Below are 19,460 nucleotides of genomic sequence, written 5' to 3'. Positions count from 1 at the left end.
TTATGATCTACCTCCCCTCCTTTTATCCTCAAGCCGCACTCCAAACCCAGTCCAAGTCTTCTTTGTGTTTCCCGTTCTGTTCTTATAAAAAAATTGTAATAATTACCATGTCATTTTTTCTTATTCTTGCTCCATGACATGATTCAGTGTTCAAGATCTGACTGTTGGTTGTTGTTGTTATTTTAGCAATGAATTTAGGAACTGCTAATTCTCAAAAGGAGGAAGACCACAGTGGATAGTAGAGTGATCGTTGTAAGAAGTCTGAGGATTTGTACAGTGTCCACGACATATTTCTTTCTTTTTGTTATTCTTCTTCAGTTTGTTGTTCACAGGGATCTACTACCCCAGGCTGGCTTTTTCAGATAGAGACAGAGACACAGACAGAAGAGACAGTGTAGCACTGAAACTTGCAATTTCCACTCTGGACTAGTTGATAAAAACAAAAAAAGATGCTTTTCCCTCCTTTAGGTCATTGCTATTTTGGGCCATTATCCTCAGATGAACCCCTGATTCCAGCTAATACATCTGCTAACACTATAAAATCACAAGTTTTTACTACATTTGGTCAGCGAGGATCTGGACGGTGCTATGAATCACTGAAAGCTCAGCAGGCCCAAATGGAGATGGTTTAAATGTGAGGTTGATGTGAAATATGCACATGGATCAGTGAGTGAGGCTCACAGCTGGGCAATAGTTGACAGGTGGTGGATGCCAGGAATTCTGAACTGATTAATTTCTCCTTTTCAAAGAATTACACATTAAATAAGTCAGACCTCTGTCTCCTTGTCCTCTCTCGGTTTCTTCCTTTTTTCCCCTTCCTTCCTTTCTACTTTTTTTTTTGCTGGGGCTCAGTGCCAGAACAAACCCACTGCTCCAGGTGGCCATTCTCCCCCACCCCCCACACACTTTTATTATTAGAACAGAGAGAAATTGAGAAAGGAGGGGAGATAGAGAGATAGGGAGAGGGAGAGAGAAAGACACCTGCAGACCTGCTTTGCCTCTTGTGAAGCACCCCACACACGCACAGGTGAGGAGAGGGGCCTCGAACCCAGATCTTGTGTGAGTCTTTGCACATATCCTTGTGCTTAGTACTATGTGTGCTGAACCAGGTGTGCCACTGCCTGCCACCTCCTCTCTCAATTTCTCTCTGTCCTACCTAATAAATATTAGAGAGAAAAGAAAGAAAAAAAAGACCACCAGGAGTGGTGGATTCGTGGTGCTGGCAGCACAGAGCCCCAGCACGATAACCCTGGTGGCAAAAAAAAAATAATGAAAGAAAGGTTTGGGATGGGAAAGATAGCATAAGGGCTATATAAAAGAACTCTCATGTCTGAGTCTCTAAAGTCCCAGGTTCCATCTCCCCCAGCACCATAAATCAGAACTGAACAGTACTCTGCTCTCTTGCACACCTGTCATTAAAACAAATAAGATGTTTTTTTAATAGTTTCATGAGTTACAATTTTCCTTATTAAAATATTTGTAAAAAGAATGATGGAGATGGCATTGAGAACACTGAGCTTTCTGGTGGAATTTCTCGTTTGTAAAATTGGTGGGCGGATTCAGACAGCGAGAGTTATAGATCAGGTAGGCAAGGGTAGAGGCTTCCCCTCCGCAGGCTGGTACTGGGGACTTGAACCTGGGTCCTTGCACATGGTCGTAAGTGTGCTGAGCCTGGCGTGCTAGCACTCAGCGGCAGCTCAGTCTCCGAGAGACCCTTGTTCTGGGCAATTGCCCCCATCAGGATTAAGTGTCGATATTGACTGAATGTGAACGCATACTTTTTAGTCCCATCAAATATTAAACGGAGATTTATTAAAATCGTTTTTAATCATGATGACCTCACTAAGCAGAATTTTTTTTTTTTTTGCTAATAACTTTAAAGTGAAAGGAAAAAGGCACAGTGTAGCCACCATTAAAATGAGGTAATTAAAAAATGAGATTTCAGGGCTGGGCGGTGGCACACCTGGCTGAGTGTGTATGTCGCCATGTGCAAGGACCTGGGTCCCAGCCTCTGGCGCTCCCCTGCGGAAGGAGCGTTTCACAAGTGTGGAAGCAGTGCAGCAGGTCCCTGGCACCCTTCCACCTCAGTTTTTCTCTGTCCTATGTATATATATTTAAAATGAGGTGACTTAAAGCGGTTTAATCCATGGCCATTTTCCCAAGTGTGCTTCACAGGGCAAAGTGATACACATCGTCTGTAAATAAGCACATTTTAAATATCAAGCTAGGAGGCAGAAGACTTGAGTCGATGTTTAAATGAGGCTGCGACGTGAGCAGTTCTGAGCCCCTAAGGACATGCAGTGGGTCTGCACTGGGAGCAGCTTCACCCTCTGCCTGTGGAGACAGATCCAGCATGAGACCCTCCCAAGTGTGACCTGAGGGGCGGGAGGTGATGGCAAGAGGACGCGCGGTGTGGCCCATTCTCGGTTCCTGCTGTGTCGGGGCTGCGGGCAGTGCAATGGTGGCCCCCAGGGTCTGCAACAAGCCAGAGAGGAGCGTGGTCCGGGAGGTGGCGCAGTGGGCGAAGCTTTGGACTCTCGAGCATGAGGTCCTGAGTTCGATCCCTGGCAGCACATGCGCCAGACTGATGTCAGGTTCTTTCTCTCTCTCCTCTTATCTTTCTCATGAATAAATAAAATCTTAAAAAAAAATTAAACTGCAGTTAAAAAAAAAAGCCAGAGAGAAGAAAGTGAATTCAGGAAGGTTTGTGAGAATTGTGTGCGTGTCTGTGTGAGTGTGTGTGTGTGTGTGAGTGTGTGTGTGAGTGTGTATGTGAGTGTGTGTGTGTGTGTGTGTGTGTGAGAGAGTATCTGTGTGAGTGTGTGTCTGTGTGAGTGTGTGTGTGAGAGTGTGTGTGTATGTGAGTGTGTTAGTGTGTGTGTGAGTGTGTGTGTGGGTGTGTGTGAGTGTCTGTGTGTAAGTGTGTCTGTGTGAGTGAGTGTGTCTGTGTGTGTCTGTGTGTGTGTCTGTGTGTGTGAGTGTATCTGTGTGTGTCTGTGTCTGTGTGTGTGTCTGTGTGTGTGAGTGTGTGTGTGTGAGTGTGTGTGTGTGTCTGTGTGTGTGTGAGTGTGTGTGTGTCGGACACTGTGGGGCGGCCTGGAGCCTGGGGAAGGGCAGCACTGGCCAGTGTCTGGAGGCGGCCAGGAAGCCTGGAGGGACTTCTGGGATGGTGTCTGCGCCACAGGGAGGGGGCATGACAAGTGAGGGAAGGAGTGAGGGAGGGAGTGAGTGAAGGAGGGAGTGAGGGAGGGAGTGAGGCAGGGAGTGAGTGAAGGAGGGAGTGAGGGAGGGAGGCAGGGAGTGAGTGAAGGAGGGAGGCAGGGAGTGAGGGAGGGAGGGAGGCAGGGAGTGAGGGAGGGAGGGAGGCAGGGAGTGAGGGAGGGAGGGAGGGAGGCAGGGAGAGAGGGAGGGTGCGACCCCGGGAGGGCTGCAGTGCGACCCCGACCCCGAAGGCGGCGGGCGGCGGAGAGGAAGCCGAGCTCGGGTGCGGGGACCCGCGTGAGTCACCTGCGGGACGGCCGCACTCTTACCTGCGGCGGGCGGGGCCTGGGCGGGAGAGGCGGGTCCGAGGAGGGGAGGGTCTGGGAGCTGGCGAGGGGAGGGCGGAGGAGGGCGGGTCGGAGAGGCTCCCCCGGTGCTGCGGGGCGCAGGGCGCGGCCAGGCCCGTCGGCAGCTCGCAGGTAGGCAGCGCTTCCCGCCCGAGGCCGCTCCCCTGGCAGGCCGAGCTCGGCGCCCCTCACGCCCCTCACTGCAGCCCGCGGAGGCGCCGCCTGCTCCCCGCACCCCGGCCGCCCCGCACCCCGACCGCCCGGCTCCCCGACCGCCGCTAGGCGCTGCCTGAGCCGCTGACCTTGGGCGCGGCCTGCGCGGTCGGCCGGTGCGGGAGCTTGGGAGCCCCGAGATAGGCCCCGCACCCGCTTCAGCCCCGCGCCAGGTTCAGCCCCGCACTAGGTTCAGCCCCGCACCGACATCAGCCCCGCACCAGGTTCAGCCCCGCACCAGGTTCAGCCCCGCACCAGGTTCAGCCCCGCACCGACATCAGCCCCGCACCCGCTTCAGCCCCGCACCAAGTTCAGCCCCGCACCTGCACCTGCTTCAGCCCCGCACCCGCTTCAGCCTCGCACCAGGTTCAGCCCCGCAGCCGCTTCAGCCCCGCACCCGCTTCAGCCCCGCACCCGCTTCAGCCCCGCACCAAGTTCAGCCCCGCACCGACATCAGCCCCGCACCCGCTTCAGCCCCGCACCAAGTTCAGCCCCGCACCTGCACCTGCTTCAGCCCCGCACCAGGTTCAGCCCTGCACCTGCTTCAGCCCCGCACCCGCTTCAGCCCCGCACCCGCTTCAGCCTCGCACCAGGTTCAGCCCCGCACCCGCTTCAGCCCCGCACCAAGTTCAGCCCCGCACCGACATCAGCCCCGCACCCGCTTCAGCCCCGCACCAAGTTCAGCCCCGCACCTGCACCTGCTTCAGCCCCGCACCCGCTTCAGCCCTGGATCCGAGGCTCTCCAGTCCCCGCGGTGGCCTGGGCTGCAGTGGCCTCAGGTGAGGCGGCCTCGGGTCCCCGGCGGCCTGCGTTGAGGTAGCGAGGGGTCGGAAAAAGAAGGGACCCAGGGTCTGTCGCCTGGACAGTTTCTGGGTGCCGGGGGCTGGACGCGGGATGCCGCAGCCCTTTGAAGCCTCACCCTGACCGACTGCCCCGCACGCCCACCGCAAGGCTGTTTCTGTCCTTGCACTTGCTGCTGGTGGTGGCCTGGTGGGAGGAGCTGCTGGTGGCTCGGCGGGTTGGCAGAGGCCTCTGGGGTGAGACTGGAGAGGCTTGCCAACCCAGTGTCATTCCCCAGCGGGTCACCTCCTTGCATGTGGCCAGAAGCTTGGCGATGACAGAGAAGCGAGGGAACCGGTGGAGGCTGGAGGCCGAGGCAGGGTGTCAGCAGGGTGCTCGCTCAGCCTCTGCCCCAGCTCCCTGGGTGCCCTGACCAGCACGCGGCCTTCACGTCCTCTTCAGTGCAGAGCAGCCTCGCTGCCACCGCCATGCACCGTGCCCGCCGTGGTGGCATCACCGAGCCCCTCGCCCGCCTTTCCGAGTGCTGACAGCTAGTTTGGGGTAGTTGCTGTGGCCTGATGGCAACTCCAGGGCCCCGGCTTGCTCTGAAGATGGTGGTGTGGACTGGCTTTAAGAATCACCGGGCTGGCACTTGCGTGGGTTGTTGGGAGACTCTTGGCCCCTCATCCTGATTGTTTTGTTCTTAGGTGAATCACTGTCCAGACGGCTCCAAAATCAACCCCAGTTCTTGAAAATATGGACACGTGACATGTAGCCGTAGAGTTCAGCAATGAGAAACATTCTGTCCTCTAAGGCTGCTCACTGGCTTTCGTGGTTCCCACTCTCTTCCCAAAATAATAATAGTAATAACAATAATAATCAGTCTCTTTGTTCTGCCATATGCTGCCTGCATACCTAGGACCTAAGGTAGTGGCTGGGCTTTCATTAAAGGGGCTAGGATAAGTGGGGGTGGACTCGTGTCTGGAAAGGTCCTCTTTCACATTCAAGCATGGTTTTCTTCTCCTTGTATCCAAACAGGAAGTTGGGAGAGTGCCTGGCAGATAACAGTGTCCAATCATGTAGAGTAAAAGGATTTAGTATCTAGATGAAACTTCATGTTAATTTTCTCAGGTGGCATTTCATGTACCGACTATTACAGCAGTAGTGATATTGTAATATTTTACAAGCCAGGTAGTATTCTAAGCAATTTATTTTTGCCTCCAGGATTATCCCTGGGGCTTGGTGCCTGCAAGCCCAACAATCCGCCAATCCTGGTGGCCACCTCCCCCATTTTATTGGCTAGGACAGAGAGAAATTGAGAGAGAAGGGGGAGGTAGGGAGAAGAGAGACACCTGCAGACCTGCTCTGCCACTTGTGAAGCACCCCCCTGCAGGTGGGCATCAGGGCTCGAACGTGAATCCTTGCACGGATCCTTGCACATGGTAACGTGTACTTAACCAGGTGCGCCACCTCCCAGCCCCCTTAAGCACTTCACATAGGCAAGTTTATTGAATCGTTATGATAACCTGTGAGGTCAGTATTGCTATCGTCCCCACTTTACAGACTAAAACTGAGCCAGAGAAGTTTTATGACTTGCCTGACTTCATGCAGCTAAGTGGTGGAACGAGATCCAAGCATAGGTAGTCTGACATGAGCCAGTGTTCTTTTTTTTTTTTAATAATTTATTTATTTATTCATGAGAAAGATAGGAGAGAAAGAGCCAGCCATGTCTCTGGTACATGTGCTGCCGGGGATCAAACTCGGGACCTCGTGCTTGAGAGTCCAGTGCCTTAGCCGCTGTGCCACCTCCCGGACCACGAGCCAGTGTTCTTAGGCACAGCCTGTATGACTACCACTTGTTAACAGTAGATGTATCTGTTCAGGGTTCATTTACTCATTTATCCTGGTACGTTTTTATTCATTCAACAAATATTTTCTGGAGCCCACTCTAACCCAGGTTTGAGGCTACACTCCTGAATGAGATGAACGACTAGGAAATGAGATTTAACAGGTGAAGCCCCTTTGGCAAACTCTTTTGTGTCGTACACACCATATAAACAAGAAAAATTGGATCCCTCTGGGCAAGCCCACAGCTCCTTTTGGGAGAGGGATGAGTTAGTATCTGTTTTTTGATGAGAAATAAATTTGATTTCAGTCTTTCTTGTTGTTGAGGATTTGTAAGAAATCATTGAAGTGGTAAAAGTGAAGGAAGAGGGCCAGGCAGTAGTGCAGCAGGTTAAATGCACATAGTGTGAAGCGCAAGGACTGACCGGCTTAAGGATATGGGTTCAAGCCCTGGGCTCCCCACCCACGGGGGGGGGGGGAGGGTTGTCACTTTGCAAGCGGCGAAGCAAGTCTGCAGGTGTCTGTCTTTCTCTCCCTCTCTCCAACTTCCCCTCCTCTCTCCATTTCTCTCTGTCCTATCCAACAACAACAACAACGGGGGAAAATAGCCACCAGGAGCAGTGGACTATGTAGGTACCCAGCCCCAGCAATAACACTGGAGGGAAAAAAGGAAAAAAGAAAAAAGAAGTGAATGTGATTTATACCCCTTTCTCCTAGACAGGGATGCAGGCTCTGGGCTTGGTTATTACAGATTGTCTTAATATTCCCTCAAAAAAAAAAAAAAATCACAGTAAGATTAAGACAGTGGTCCTCAGCCCAGTGATTCCTCACAAGGAGTGAGGCTCAAGGTAGAATTGGAGAACTAAGGGAGAACTAAGGGCGGTAGCACAGTGGGTTAAGTGCACATGGCTCGAAGTGCAAGGACCAGAGCAAGGATCTCGGTTTGAGCCCCCGGCTCCCCACCTGCAGGGGAGTCGCTTCACAGGCGGTGAAGCAGGTCTGCAGGCCTCTGTCTTTCTCTCCCCCTCTGTCTTCCCCTCCTCTCTCTATTCCTCTCTGTCCTGTCTAACAACGACAACATCAATAAGAACCACAACAATAATAACTACACCAACAATAAAAAAACAAGGGCAACAAAAGGGAAAAATATATTTAAAAATTATATATATAAAAAGAATTTTAGGGAGTTGGGCGGTGGCGCAGTGGGTTAAGCGCATGTGGCGCAAAGCGCAGGAACCGGCGTAAGGATCCCGGTTTGAGCCCCCGGCTCCCCACCTGCAGGGGAGTCGCTTCACGGGCGGTGAAGCAGGTCTGCAGGTGTCTGTCTTTCTCTCCCCCTCTCTCTCTGTCTTCCCCTCCTCTCTCCATTTCTCTCTGTCCTGTCCAACAACAAAGCAACGTCAACAATGGCAATAATAACCGTAACGAGGCTGCAACAACTAGGGCAACAAAAAGGGGGAAAAGTGGCCTCCAGGAGCGGTGGATTCATGGTGCAGGCACCGAGCCCAGCAATAACCCTGGAGGAAAAAAAAAAAAAAGAATTTTAGAACTAGTCCTTTCAAGAGTGGGTCACAGTTTCCCCCGAAATCGCCATTGACCCCGAGGCTCTTACCCCCTTCGGCTCTAGCAGGACCCTGTCTGGACCGTTGTCTGGACATGTGTTATCTCAACGCAGCTGCTCCCGGCACCTGGGGGACTTGGTCTCACTCCTACTCAGGACCTGAGGAAAATGGCTTCTCTAGGTTGGAAAATGAAGGCTCAAAGTAGAAGGTATTTTCCAAAGCCGCTGCCATGGAGTATTAATAGGTGTATTTTCCTGGGGTGACAGCAGTGTGAAATTCAAATAAGTGTGTTGGGTTAGACAGAGTCACACAGCTTTTCTAGTAGTGGGACTTCTATTGTGTTTAGGTCCTATGAGTGAAAACTGTGCATAAGGGCCTAGGCTGTCTTTTTTCAAGACTTCTAATATTTTTTAATATATATCTATTTATTTTCCCTTTTGTTGCCTGTGTTGTTTTTATTGTTGTAGTTATTATTGTTATATTATTGTTGTTATTGTTGTCGTTGTTGGATAGGACAGAGAGAAATGGAGAGAGGAGGGGAAGACAGAGAGGGGGAGAGAAAGACAGACACCTGCAGACCTGCTTCACTGCCTGTGAAGCGACTCCCCTGCAGGTGGGGAGCCGGGGGTTCGAACCGGGGTCCTGACGCCGGTGCTTGTGTTTCACGCCACGTGCGCTTAACCCGCTGCGCTACCGCCCGACTCCCAAGCCTTCTGATCTTTTATGTTCTGCAGACTACATTTTGGGGAATGCCCATTTAGACAAGGAGACCCATGCTATAATTAAACGTGCAGAACAGGTCCTGAATGTGTACTCGGATGTATGGGCTTGGATGCCCCCTTGCAGCCGCGACTCACTGGACCTCAACTCTGCCTCAAACACACAGCAGAAGGAATCAATAGCCTTTTCTCCCTTCTGACAAAACAGTGCTAAAGGCTTGATTTTTTTTCCTTCTGTGCTGTAAGTCTGTTTAATTATTTAATGCGTAAACATTTCCCTCTCTCTGGTTTGCTTGTAGCCGGCTGGGGGCACTGTTTGTGAAACAGCTGTGAGGACAGGCGGGTTGTAATCTCTGGGGAGCTAAAGGTCATGCGTGGAGCCTGTAATCCCGCTCAGGCATTATGGACACAGCCTCACTCCTGGGTGACTCAGGCCCAAGTCAGAGCTGGAATGAACCTGTAAACACTTGACTCATCCTTTGGGCTTCCCCTCCCCACCTTGGTGGCAGTACACAAATAGCCTTTTTGGTTGCACATCCTCCCCCCCAGCCACATCCTTGGTCCAGCTCGCTGAGTCTGCGTACCTGCCCTGAGGGTTCCCTGGGAGGACTCTTTCTCCTAAAGGGCAGAGGAAGAATGAAATTTTGCACCATGTGATGCTGTTCTAATTCACTCAGCTTGCTGTTAGGCGGGAGAGGGGTGTCTTTTGAGGTCACTCCACCTTCCTCAGGGAGAGTGACAGCTGTTGACACCAGGCTACAGAGGCCAGGCCACGGGCTCCTCAGAGCTTTCTCAGGGGTCCTCAGGAGGCGCCTTGAGCTCCACCCTCCTCAGGGGGAGGGTTGGGTGGGTTCAGGTGGGTTCCTGGAACAGACTTTATTTCTCTCTCTCTCTGTGTGTGTGTGTGTGTGTGTGTGTGTGTGTGTGTACTCTGTTAGCCCTTGCCAGACTGCCCAGTGCAGCGTTTTTCAGGGAAGAAAGGAAGGCATGGAGCATGTCAGTTTTTCTTCCTAGCTTGTTCCTGGGAAAGGAGGAGGGAGCGAGGGAGGAGCTTGTGCTTCATGCCGATGAGCTAAGAGTTCCCTGTTAGTCCTGGGTGCCTTCGGGGAGCATGGGGGCCGGGGGGCTTGTGTCTGGTCTTGTTAGAGGAGAGTCAGTCCCCTTCCTTGGGGAGGTGAACCTGGGGGCCAGGCAGGCCTGCAGTGGGGGTTTCAAAGCGGAAGCAGGCCGGGTGATGGTATCACACAGCAAGACTCAGCCTTCCGGAGTCTGGACAGCAGAGGGAGGGCGGCTTGTGCTCTGCGCTCGGTCTCCGGAAGGCTGCGTGCACCCATCGCTGGGACAGCAGAGGCTTCAGGCTTCAGTTTCTCGCTCCGGAAGGGACCGTGAGCAAGGCCGGGGCTCTGCGTTCAGTCAGGATACAACAGCCATTTTGCTGTGGATAACTGGCATTACCTGGGACTCATGGAAATTTCCTAGTCGCAGTTTACATTCACGCAAGAATTTCCCAGCCTCGACTTTTCCTGCTCTTGCTCAAGGCTGCTCACTGATATGCAAAGCAGAGACCTCCCACCCCAGTCAGCAGACGCAGCAGGGACTCAGCCAGCTGCACTGACACACTGATTCAGCTCAGCCTCTGGGGAGCAGCCCCTGGCCAGACCCTCAGCATCAGCCATGGAGACTCCGGCTTCAGGCTCAGGTCTGTGTCGTGGGTTCTAACCCAGGGTGTCTGGCAAGGGCAGGAAACAGCTTCAGTTGCTCGAGGAGGGGATTTTAAGTGGCAGAGTACTTCCTTTCTGGGGGTGGCTTGGGCAGCTGTGGTGGCAGGAGAAGTGACCATTTATTGAAATTGGTGTCGTTTCATAGCTTTCTGACTTTGGGGCCGTTCTTCAAGCTCGTGGGGCGGGCGGGGGGGGGGGTGTGCTATATGCATGTAACAACCTGATAAGCTGTATCACTAGCCAGTGTCAGCTATCCAGTTAATCCTTCCAAGCCTGCTGGCTTCAGTTGACAAACAGCTGAAAGTTGGGCTTGAACAGGCAGCTAGAGGGAAGCTTTGTCTGGCATCCGTAAAATGAGTTTTCCTTGGCATGCCTGGCAGGTCTCAGCCCGAGAGCAGAGACCAGCCCTGGGGAAAGGGGTCGGCAGGTGGGAGCTGGGTACCCAGGATGCCCAGAGACAGCAGAGGCACACAGGCTCCTAAGATCCACTGACTTAGACCAGCACCCAGACTGGCCACTTGGTCTCTATTAAGGCCTAGAATGAAGTCTTCACCCATAATTTAAGATGCTGGCAGTAGTTCTGCAGGACATTCATATAGGTTCTGTTATGAGCAGATTCTAATAGGAAACACGACTCTATGATTCCTTGAGTCTGTGACATGTCTTGGGACTCTGAGGTGAGGGGCTGTGGACGCCACATCTCCCTAACAATTCCCCTCAAGTCCTGTTCTGCAAAGAACAGGTAACGGCTTTAGTTTGGAAAGGACTGTTTGGCACTACTTCAGCTAAAGAAAAAGGAAGAACTGGCGAGGGTAGATAGCATAATGGTTATGCAAACAGACACTCATGCCCAGGACTCCAAAGTCACAGATTCAATCCCCAGCACCACCAGAAGCCAGAGCTGATCAGTGCTCTGGTAAAAAAATAAAATAAAATAAAATAAAAACTATAGGGGAAAATAAAGGAAGATCTTTGTAGAAATATGCATCCTGAAACATATTTAATTGACTTCGGCAAGCTAACAGTAGTTGAAATTACAGGGCAGGATCTGGCCTACGTACCCTTCAGGTGTGAAGGTTTCCCCAGAATCCATTTCTCAGGGGGCTGGTAGGAGGACATGGGTGGGACACTTGTGTGCGTTTTGTGGGACAAGGGAGCTGGGGACTTGAAGTGTGTGGGTAGCTTCCATCCATGGCATGATGCAGAGAGGGGCTCACTGGGGTGGTGTTCTTTCAGTGCTGCGGGGTAGCTGAGGGAGGACCTTGATTCCCAAAACCTGCAGAAATGGGAATTCATTTCCCTCTTTAAAAAAAATCAACTCTTAAATCTATTAACTATCTTTCTATCTTTTTGTGTGTTTGTTAAAATGATAATACAACACCTTCAATGATCACGTCAGATGTTGCCTCACGTAAGCCACCTGAGTTTATATCTCCTTGCGTTTCTTGTTTGTAAGGAGGTGCATCTTCATGTCATTGTGAGTACATTTTCCAGTTATTTTTTTCATCTAATACGATTTCACAAGAATTATTTTATTTTATTTTTATTGCCACCGGGGTTCTTGCTGGGGCTTGGTGTTGGCACTTTGAATCTAAAACTCGCAGCAGCCATTTTTTCCTTTTATTTTTTTCTAGGTTTATTAGCTAGGACAGAGAGAAATGGAGAGAGGACAAGGAGAGAGCGATAGACACCTTTCAGGCCTGCTTCAGCACTCTTGAAGCATTTCCCCCTGCACGTGAGGAGCGGGAACTCAAACCCAGATCCTTGCACTTGGTGATATGTGCATTTAACTGGGCGTGCCACTGCCTGCCTCCCCTCATGAGATCACTTTTAATATCTTGATTGCTCTGTGTTCATAATTTTGATGGCTTCACTTTAAGTGGCATGCTCTCATTGGGTCATTTCAAAGCTATTTTTATAAAGAGTACAGGGAAACATCTTTGCACTGCAGGGGATTTTCTTTGAAGCACTTTTTAAAGTGGGCTCATTCTGTCTGATGGTACAGGTGCTTATGGGATTTGCTGCCCCCTTGCCCAGGGCCTGCCAGGTGTCTCTGCCTCTGACACGCCAGCTGCCTTTACCTGGAGCCTTTACTTGGGTGCGGGGCCCACCCAGCTTTGCTCTTGCCTGACAGCTCCTCCCGGGTCAAGCTCTTTCTCTTCCTCTTCTGTTTCTTCCCCTGTCACCATCTTCACCGTGTCTCTGTCCGCCCTGATGGTTTCCAGCTCCCCTTTCTCCTGCGCTCGGGCCATGGCCATCTCCACAGTCAGCTCTGTTCCTTTCCTCTTTGCAGTAGACAGACAGCAGGCCTTTGCTGCCGTGGTGTCTGCGGCCACAGACCAGCACTGTCGCGTGCTGAGGTGTCTTTCCTTCCCAGCTCCTTCCCACTCCGTCCCCTCAAGTCGAGAGAGGTCCACAGAGAGGCTGAGCCTGGGTGTGGAGGAAGGAGAGAATTGCCCTCATACCTTGCCCACTTCCCTCCTTCCTGTCTGTGTCATGAGTTAGACCCACCGGCTGCAGAGAGCAGAGCGCCGGAAACCCCCGTGGCACCCAGAACCACAGCACTTAGAGTTGACAGGTCCTCAGAGACCGCTTAGTCCAGCCGCTCTATCTCGCAGATGCGAAAGCTCTGAGGTGCAGGGAGCCATGGTCCCAGAGTTGCTCATTGGGACCCTCCTTCTCTGTAATTGCTTCCTCTCTCTGCCAGATAGCAACTGGGCCCTGTGTCACCTTAATCCTCATCTGTCAGTCTGACGAAACCACTACTCGCTTTAAACCGCCCTGAAAGAAACTGTGGTCACAGGTGGGCAGGAAACCACTCTTCCAGAACCACTCCCGGTAAAGGCCATTTGTTGGGCATGATGCGGCAGTTAGCCATTCCACGAGTGTGATGCACGGGTCAGGAGGAGAGCAGCCCTGACCCCCCCCAAATAATAATAATAATAATAATAGACTCACTGTACTGTAGCTCAGTGTAGTGGTTAAGAGAACTGACCTGGGCACCACGCACCTGGGTTCAAATCCCTGAACAGAGAGAGGGGTTCAGAGAAGAAAGGGTGGGGTAAATAAAGCAGACGGTGATTGATATAGACGCCTGCCGACTCATTGAAAGTGTGACCCTGAGTGGCTGAGGAGATTCGCAGCTGGTAGAGAACTGGACCTGTGTGCTCAAGGCTCCTAGTTCTGTCTCTGGTACCTCCTATACCAGGATGGCGCTCTGGATTGCTTCCCTCTCTCTTTTTCTGTCTCGTGAATCTTTCTCTGTCTCTCAAATATAATAAATAAAATAAGCCAGTTGTTATTTTTGTATTTATTTATTTATTCTCTTTTATTGCCCTTGTTTTATTGTTGTAGTTATTGATGTCATCATTATTGGATAGGACAGAGAGAAATGGAGAGAGGAGGGGAAGACAGAGAAGGGGAGAGAAAGACAGACACCTGCAGACCTGCTTCACCACCTGTGAAGCGACTCCCCTGCAGGTGGGGAGCCAGGGGCTCGAACCGGGATCCTTCCGCTTGTCCTTGTGCTTTGCGCCATGTGCACTTAACCCGCTGCGCGACCGCCTGACTCCCCAGTTGTTATTATTATTTATTTATTTATTTATTTATTTATTTTAAAGATTTTATTTATTTATTGATGAGAAAGAACCAGACATCACTCTGGTACATGTGCTGCCAGGGCTTGAACTCAGGACCTCACGCTTGAGAGTCCAGTGCTTTATCCACTGCACCACCTCCTGGACCACGCAGTTGTTATTTTTAAAGGTCATCCCAAGCGAGGTAGTTGTGTTATCATTCTCTCATTTAGAGAATAGGATAATAGGGGTCAGGTGGTTGGGCACCTGGTGGAGCCCACCTGCTCCAGTGTGCAAGGACCCAGGTTCGAACTCCTGGTCCCCACCTGCAGGGGAAAGTTTCACGAATGGTGAAGCAGGCCAGCAGGTGTCTCTCTGTCTCTCCCCCTCTCTACTCCCCCCCTCCCTCTTGCCTTCTGGCTGTCTCTGTTCAATAAATAAAGGTAATAAATTTTTAAAAGAGAGAGAGAATAGGAATAATAGTGTTTATTGAACTAAAGAGTGGAGAGCACTTGAGAGAATATACTTAATCAGTGCTACATAAATGCTGAGGGAAAGTCACGGAAGAAAGCCAGCAGATGGTTTCAGGCCCAGCGCTGACAGCAAGGAACAAGTATGCAGAGGCAGACAGTAGAAACCCTTTCCTGGTGAATGAAGTGAGTTTCTGCCAGATCAGGACGGTTAAGAAGTGTACCTGTCCCAAAACCTTTATCTGATTTTTCTAGGTCTTAACAGGACCTCCAGAGGGCTTTGGAGATGGTGAAAATGTAGCGGCAGACATTTTCTTTTCACAAACATGTTTTATGTAGTGGAGACTGCAGCTGGGAATTCTTCGGGACTTAGCTGTCAGCTCCTGGCACCCTTAGTTCATCATGAAGCTAAGCCCTTGGGTGCTTCATTTGCTCAGTAGGAACTGAGGTTTAGTCAATGCTGTGGCCAGGAAGGGAGGGGTGTGTGTGTGTGTGTGTGTGTGTGTGTGTGTGTGTGTGTGTTGGGATGTGGGAAGGAGGGTCCTGAATGTCCTCCTTTTTTCATCATGGAAGCAAAGTCAGAACGGGCAAGTCCCTCAAGTCTGGGAAATGGAAACACACTGATTTGGCCAGTTCGTTCTTTGACTTCCGAGCGTCTGCTTCCTCATCACATGTAAGTGGCGTTATTATGCTCTGCACATCCAATGACATGTTGAGCTCATTTTTTAAAAACCGGCATGTGGGTTTGAAGTGGAGAATTCCTGAGCGGACAGATGACTCCAAGGACTGAGGGGCTTGACTGTGGCCGTCCAGCCGCTCCTGGTGGTTAACTCTCGTCCTTTCTCTGTCTCTAGTCGAGATGCCGCGCCAGTTCCCCAAGCTGAACATCTCTGAGGTGGATGAGCAAGTCCGGCTCCTGGCTGAGAAGGTGTTTGCCAAAGTGCTCCGGGAAGAGGACAGCAAAGATGCCCTGTCGCTCTTCACTGTCCCCGAGGACTGCCCCATCGGGCAGAAGGAGGCCAGGGAGAGAGAACTGCAGAAAGAGCTGGCGGAGCAGAAGTCAGCGGAGACGGCGAAAAGGTTCGTCCCCGGAATTCAGTTCCTGTGTGTGCTCCATGGCGCAGCTCCAAGCAGGCTGTGTGACATGTCTCTGAGGCCAGAGACGTTCTAACCACGATGATTTGGACCACCGCTTATTTAGTGAAGGGTGTCTGGGTACTTCTGGTTGAAAAAAACCAAAAGCTACTTTCCCCGCCTGTCTTAGTAGCAAATCACGTGCATAAACCCACACGGAGTCTAGCGGCCTTCCCTTTTCTTTTTGAAGGTTTGAGGATTTCTTGTGGGGGGCCGGATGGTGGTGCACCTGGCTGAGCACACATGTTACAGTGCACAAGGACCTGGGTTCAAGCCCTTGGTCCCCGCTTGCAGAGAAAAAGCTTTGCAAGTGGTGAAGCAGGGCTGCAGGTGTCTCTGTTTCTCTCTCTCTCTATCTCCTCATTCCCTCTCGATTTCTGGCTGTGTCTATCCAATAAATAAATAAAGATAATAAAAAATTATTTAAAAAAAGGAATGTTGTCAGGTGCTGTGCTAGGTAGTGGAGAATATAAACATGAAAAAGGGAAAAGATAACAGACCCTGCCCTATAGACCTTACCATTGCTCTAGATAATATTAACTGGATGATTAATTTAAATATGGAAAGTACTATTTCAGCTAGTGTCTACCCAGAAAAACAGCAAGTATTCAAGTACTAGAAGTGAGATTATAATGTAGAGAATTCATAGTGGAGGTAGTAGAGAGCAGGAAAGACAATTAGGGGAGAGGGAGGCGCCTCAGGGACTAGAGCCAGGAGGACGCAGCTGCCCACCTGAGGCTGAAGAGACGATGGAAGAGGTGGTGTTGCCGGAGCTCCTGGTGGAGCAGCCATGGCCTTTCCCAAGGAAACTGGAGGCAAGGAAGAGAGGCAGCAGTGACACAGATGTCACCGAAGGCCGACTTAGACATAGGCTGTTGTTGAACATAATAGCCCTTTCAGCATCGTCCCGTTTTCTGCAGTGGTTGTCACTGGTCACGCCTAGCCAGAAGGCAGCCGGCACAACTGGACACGTGGGAGGTATACGGAATAGATCTGAGCACAGACCGTACTCAGCACAGGAGCCCCGGAGAAGATGAGTGAGGAGTTGGAACACGAGAAGGGAGGGGTGGCAGGGTGCTTTCTCAGATAGCTTTGGTGGCAGGGTTCTGCCCAGTAGGTGACAATGTAGTGGCCTTGATAGGGCTTAAGGGAGCTGGATACATGGAGCTGGCTGAAAGCCTCCTCTGGAGGTGGGTCATCCAAGACCAAGAGCCTCCTCAGATGTCTTCAGGGTGCCCACGTGGGGGCAGAGGTGTGGTTCTAGGGAGAAGTCCCATGACCCCAGACTAGAGCAGAAGGCAGGGTCCAGATCAGACTGGTCATGGCTCCCTGACAAGAAGTCTGAATATGAGTCCAAGTGCAATGGGAAGCCGTCATGTACTCATGGCCTATCCCGTTCAGAAGGTAAAGAAATAACAGAATAGGAAAGTCTGGAGAAAGTGTCTGGTGAGGCTGTAGTTGGGTGCCTGCCTGTCTGTCACGGAGACCACATTAGCTAACACTGTGGACCTTGAGGCCCTCTCCAAAACCTTCCTTAAGATGCCTTTTAAAATTTATTTATAGGGGCTGGCCGGTAGCACAACAGGTTAAGCGCCCATGGCGCAAAGTTCAAGGACTGACTCAAGGATCAGGGTTCAAGCCCCCAACTCCCCACCTGCAGGGGGGTCACTTCACAAGTGGTGAAGCAGGTCTACAGGTGTCTCTCTTTCTCTCCCCCCTCTATCTCCCCTCCTCTATCTATTTCTCTCTGTCCTATCCAATAACAACAATAATAACAACAGCAATAACAACAACAACCAGAATAACAACAAGGGCAACAAAAATGAGGAAAATGGCCTTCAGGAGCAATGGATTCATAGTGCAGGCACTTAACCCCAACAATAACCCTGGAGACAAAAAAAAAATTTTTATGTTTTAATAAGAAATTCACTTTTTTAAATTGAATTTTTTTTTTTGCCTCCAGGGTTGTTGCTGGGCCTCACCCAGCGCTGGCACTACAAACCCGCCAGTCCTGGCAGTCATTTTTTCCTCTTTTCCATCCGCCCCTATTTTATTCAATATGACAGAGAAATTGAGAGGGGGAGGGGAGATAGAGGGATATAGATAAAGAGACACTTGCAGACCTGCTTCACTCCTTGTGAAGTGATCCTACTGCAGGTGGGGAGCTGTGGGGCTTGAACCCTGATCCTTGCATATAGTACTGTGTGCAGTGAACTGGGTACACACTTCCCAGCCCCCCTAAATGAAAGATTTTTGTCTCATAACCGTCAAATCATTGGTTTCACCTCTTTTGTTACTTGTTACCATTTTATTGGCGGGTTGATGGCTGGCAGCCCAGTTGTTGGCACATGGCGTCCACAGAACACTCTTCGTTTCCATCTTCATGCAGCAGGACCTCAGAAAGTCCCTCGTCCCCAGACCCTCTCCCTGTCCCCCTTCCCCAGAGTCCTTTGCTTTGTTGTACCACGCCAAAACATTTCAGGTTTTCTTTATGTGTCTCCTTTCTGTTTTTGTTTTGTAAGTTCTGTCCATGAGTGAGGTCATCCCATATTTGTGCTTCTCTTTCTGGCTGATCTCACTGAACACGAGTCCTTCAAGCTCTACCAAAGATGAGGTAAAGAAAGCGGCTCCATCTTTTTTTTTTTTTTTAAACAACTAGGGTTATCCCAGGGCTTGAACAAGGAATCCACTCCTCCTGTTAGCCATTTCTTCCCTTTTATTTTTGATTTTTTTTCTTTATTTGATAGGATCAAGAGAAAATGAGAGGGGAGGAAGAGGTAGAGAGGATGAGAGACAGAAAGACACCTGCAGGTGGGCAGTGGGGGCTCAATCCTGTGTCCTTGTGTACGGTAATGTGTACACTTGAACCAGCTGCACTACCTACCACCCGTCACCCAACTTCATCATTCTTTTTTTTTTTTTTTTCTTTTTTTGCTTCCAGGGTTATTGCTGGGCTCAGTGCCTGCACCATGAATCCACTGCTCCTGGAGGCTATTTTTTCCCCTTTTGTTGCCCTTGTTGTTGTAGCCTTGTTGTGGTTATTATTGATATTGTGGATGTCATTCGTTGTTGGGTAGGACAGAGAGAAATGGAGAGAAGAGGGGAAGACAGAGAGGAGAGAGAAAGACAGACACCTGCAGACCTGCTTCACTGCTTGTGAAGCGACTTCAGGGGGCTTGAACCGGGATCCTTATGCCGGTCTCTGTGCTTTGCCACGTGCGCTTAACCCACTGCGCCACAGCCCGACCCCCCAACTTTATCATTCTTAATAGCTGAGAGCTATTTTAAAAAATTTTATTTTATTTTATTTTGATTTTTAAGGGCAGGCCTTTTATTTTCTTGGTAGTATAGCCTTTCGGTTTCTTTATGATTATTATTTTGTGTGTGTGTGTGTGAAAGACATCTGTGTACTGGCATAAAATGAGGCCAGAACTTCACTGTCCATAGGAGAGGTGTCTTCCTCCCTTTGAGGGTCTATGAGCCTGTGAGGTGAAGAGGTTGTTGGCACCACTGGCCGACCCTGTGTGCCCATCTTGTGCTGGGGGAGTTGCCCCAGGAGCAGAGTCATTGTCCCTGGAGGGAAAAGGGGGAGCATGACTGCAGAGACCCTCATCTCACCGCATTGGTTCAACAGAAGAGACGACTTTATGGCCTGAATGGCCTGTGGGGCCTTGTGTGTCTCGTGAATTGAGTATTTTATAACCTAAATAATGAGGAGAGAGGAATTCCAGCGTTTTTATTTAATTTAATTTAATTTTTTTTATTACCAGGAATAGTATCAATACATTTCTGAGGTCAGTTCTCATGGCATGAGGCCTGACAGCTGCAAGAGGAGATGGTTTTCTTACCAATGTCCTCAACTATCAGCAAAGGGTGTGTGTGTGTGGGAGAGG

General features: G+C 50.6%; 1 protein-coding gene across 3 annotated transcripts in view; it reads left to right on the top strand.

Moving 5' to 3' along the window:
- The first annotated feature begins 4,521 nt into the window (after positions 1-4,521).
- AMPD3 (adenosine monophosphate deaminase 3) overlaps positions 4,522-19,460 on the top strand; it is a 55,226-nt gene continuing 40,287 nt past the window's right edge. Inside the window, exons 1-2 of one of the 3 annotated variants that reach the window (XM_060177180.1) lie at positions 4,522-4,540; positions 15,288-15,513. In XM_060177180.1, coding sequence (XP_060033163.1) covers positions 15,293-15,513 — 221 coding nt within the window. In that variant the 5' untranslated portion in view covers positions 4,522-4,540; positions 15,288-15,292. Of the gene's footprint in view, positions 4,541-9,579; positions 10,367-15,086; positions 15,107-15,287; positions 15,514-19,460 lie in introns of those variants that run through there. The other 2 variants (XM_007521160.3, XM_060177181.1) reach the window with 2 other exon arrangements.

Source organism: Erinaceus europaeus, chromosome 17 (assembly GCF_950295315.1).
Source record: "Erinaceus europaeus chromosome 17, mEriEur2.1, whole genome shotgun sequence".
Classification (NCBI taxonomy): Eukaryota; Metazoa; Chordata; class Mammalia; order Eulipotyphla; family Erinaceidae; genus Erinaceus; species Erinaceus europaeus.
This window is presented reverse-complemented; position numbering and strand designations above follow the sequence as displayed.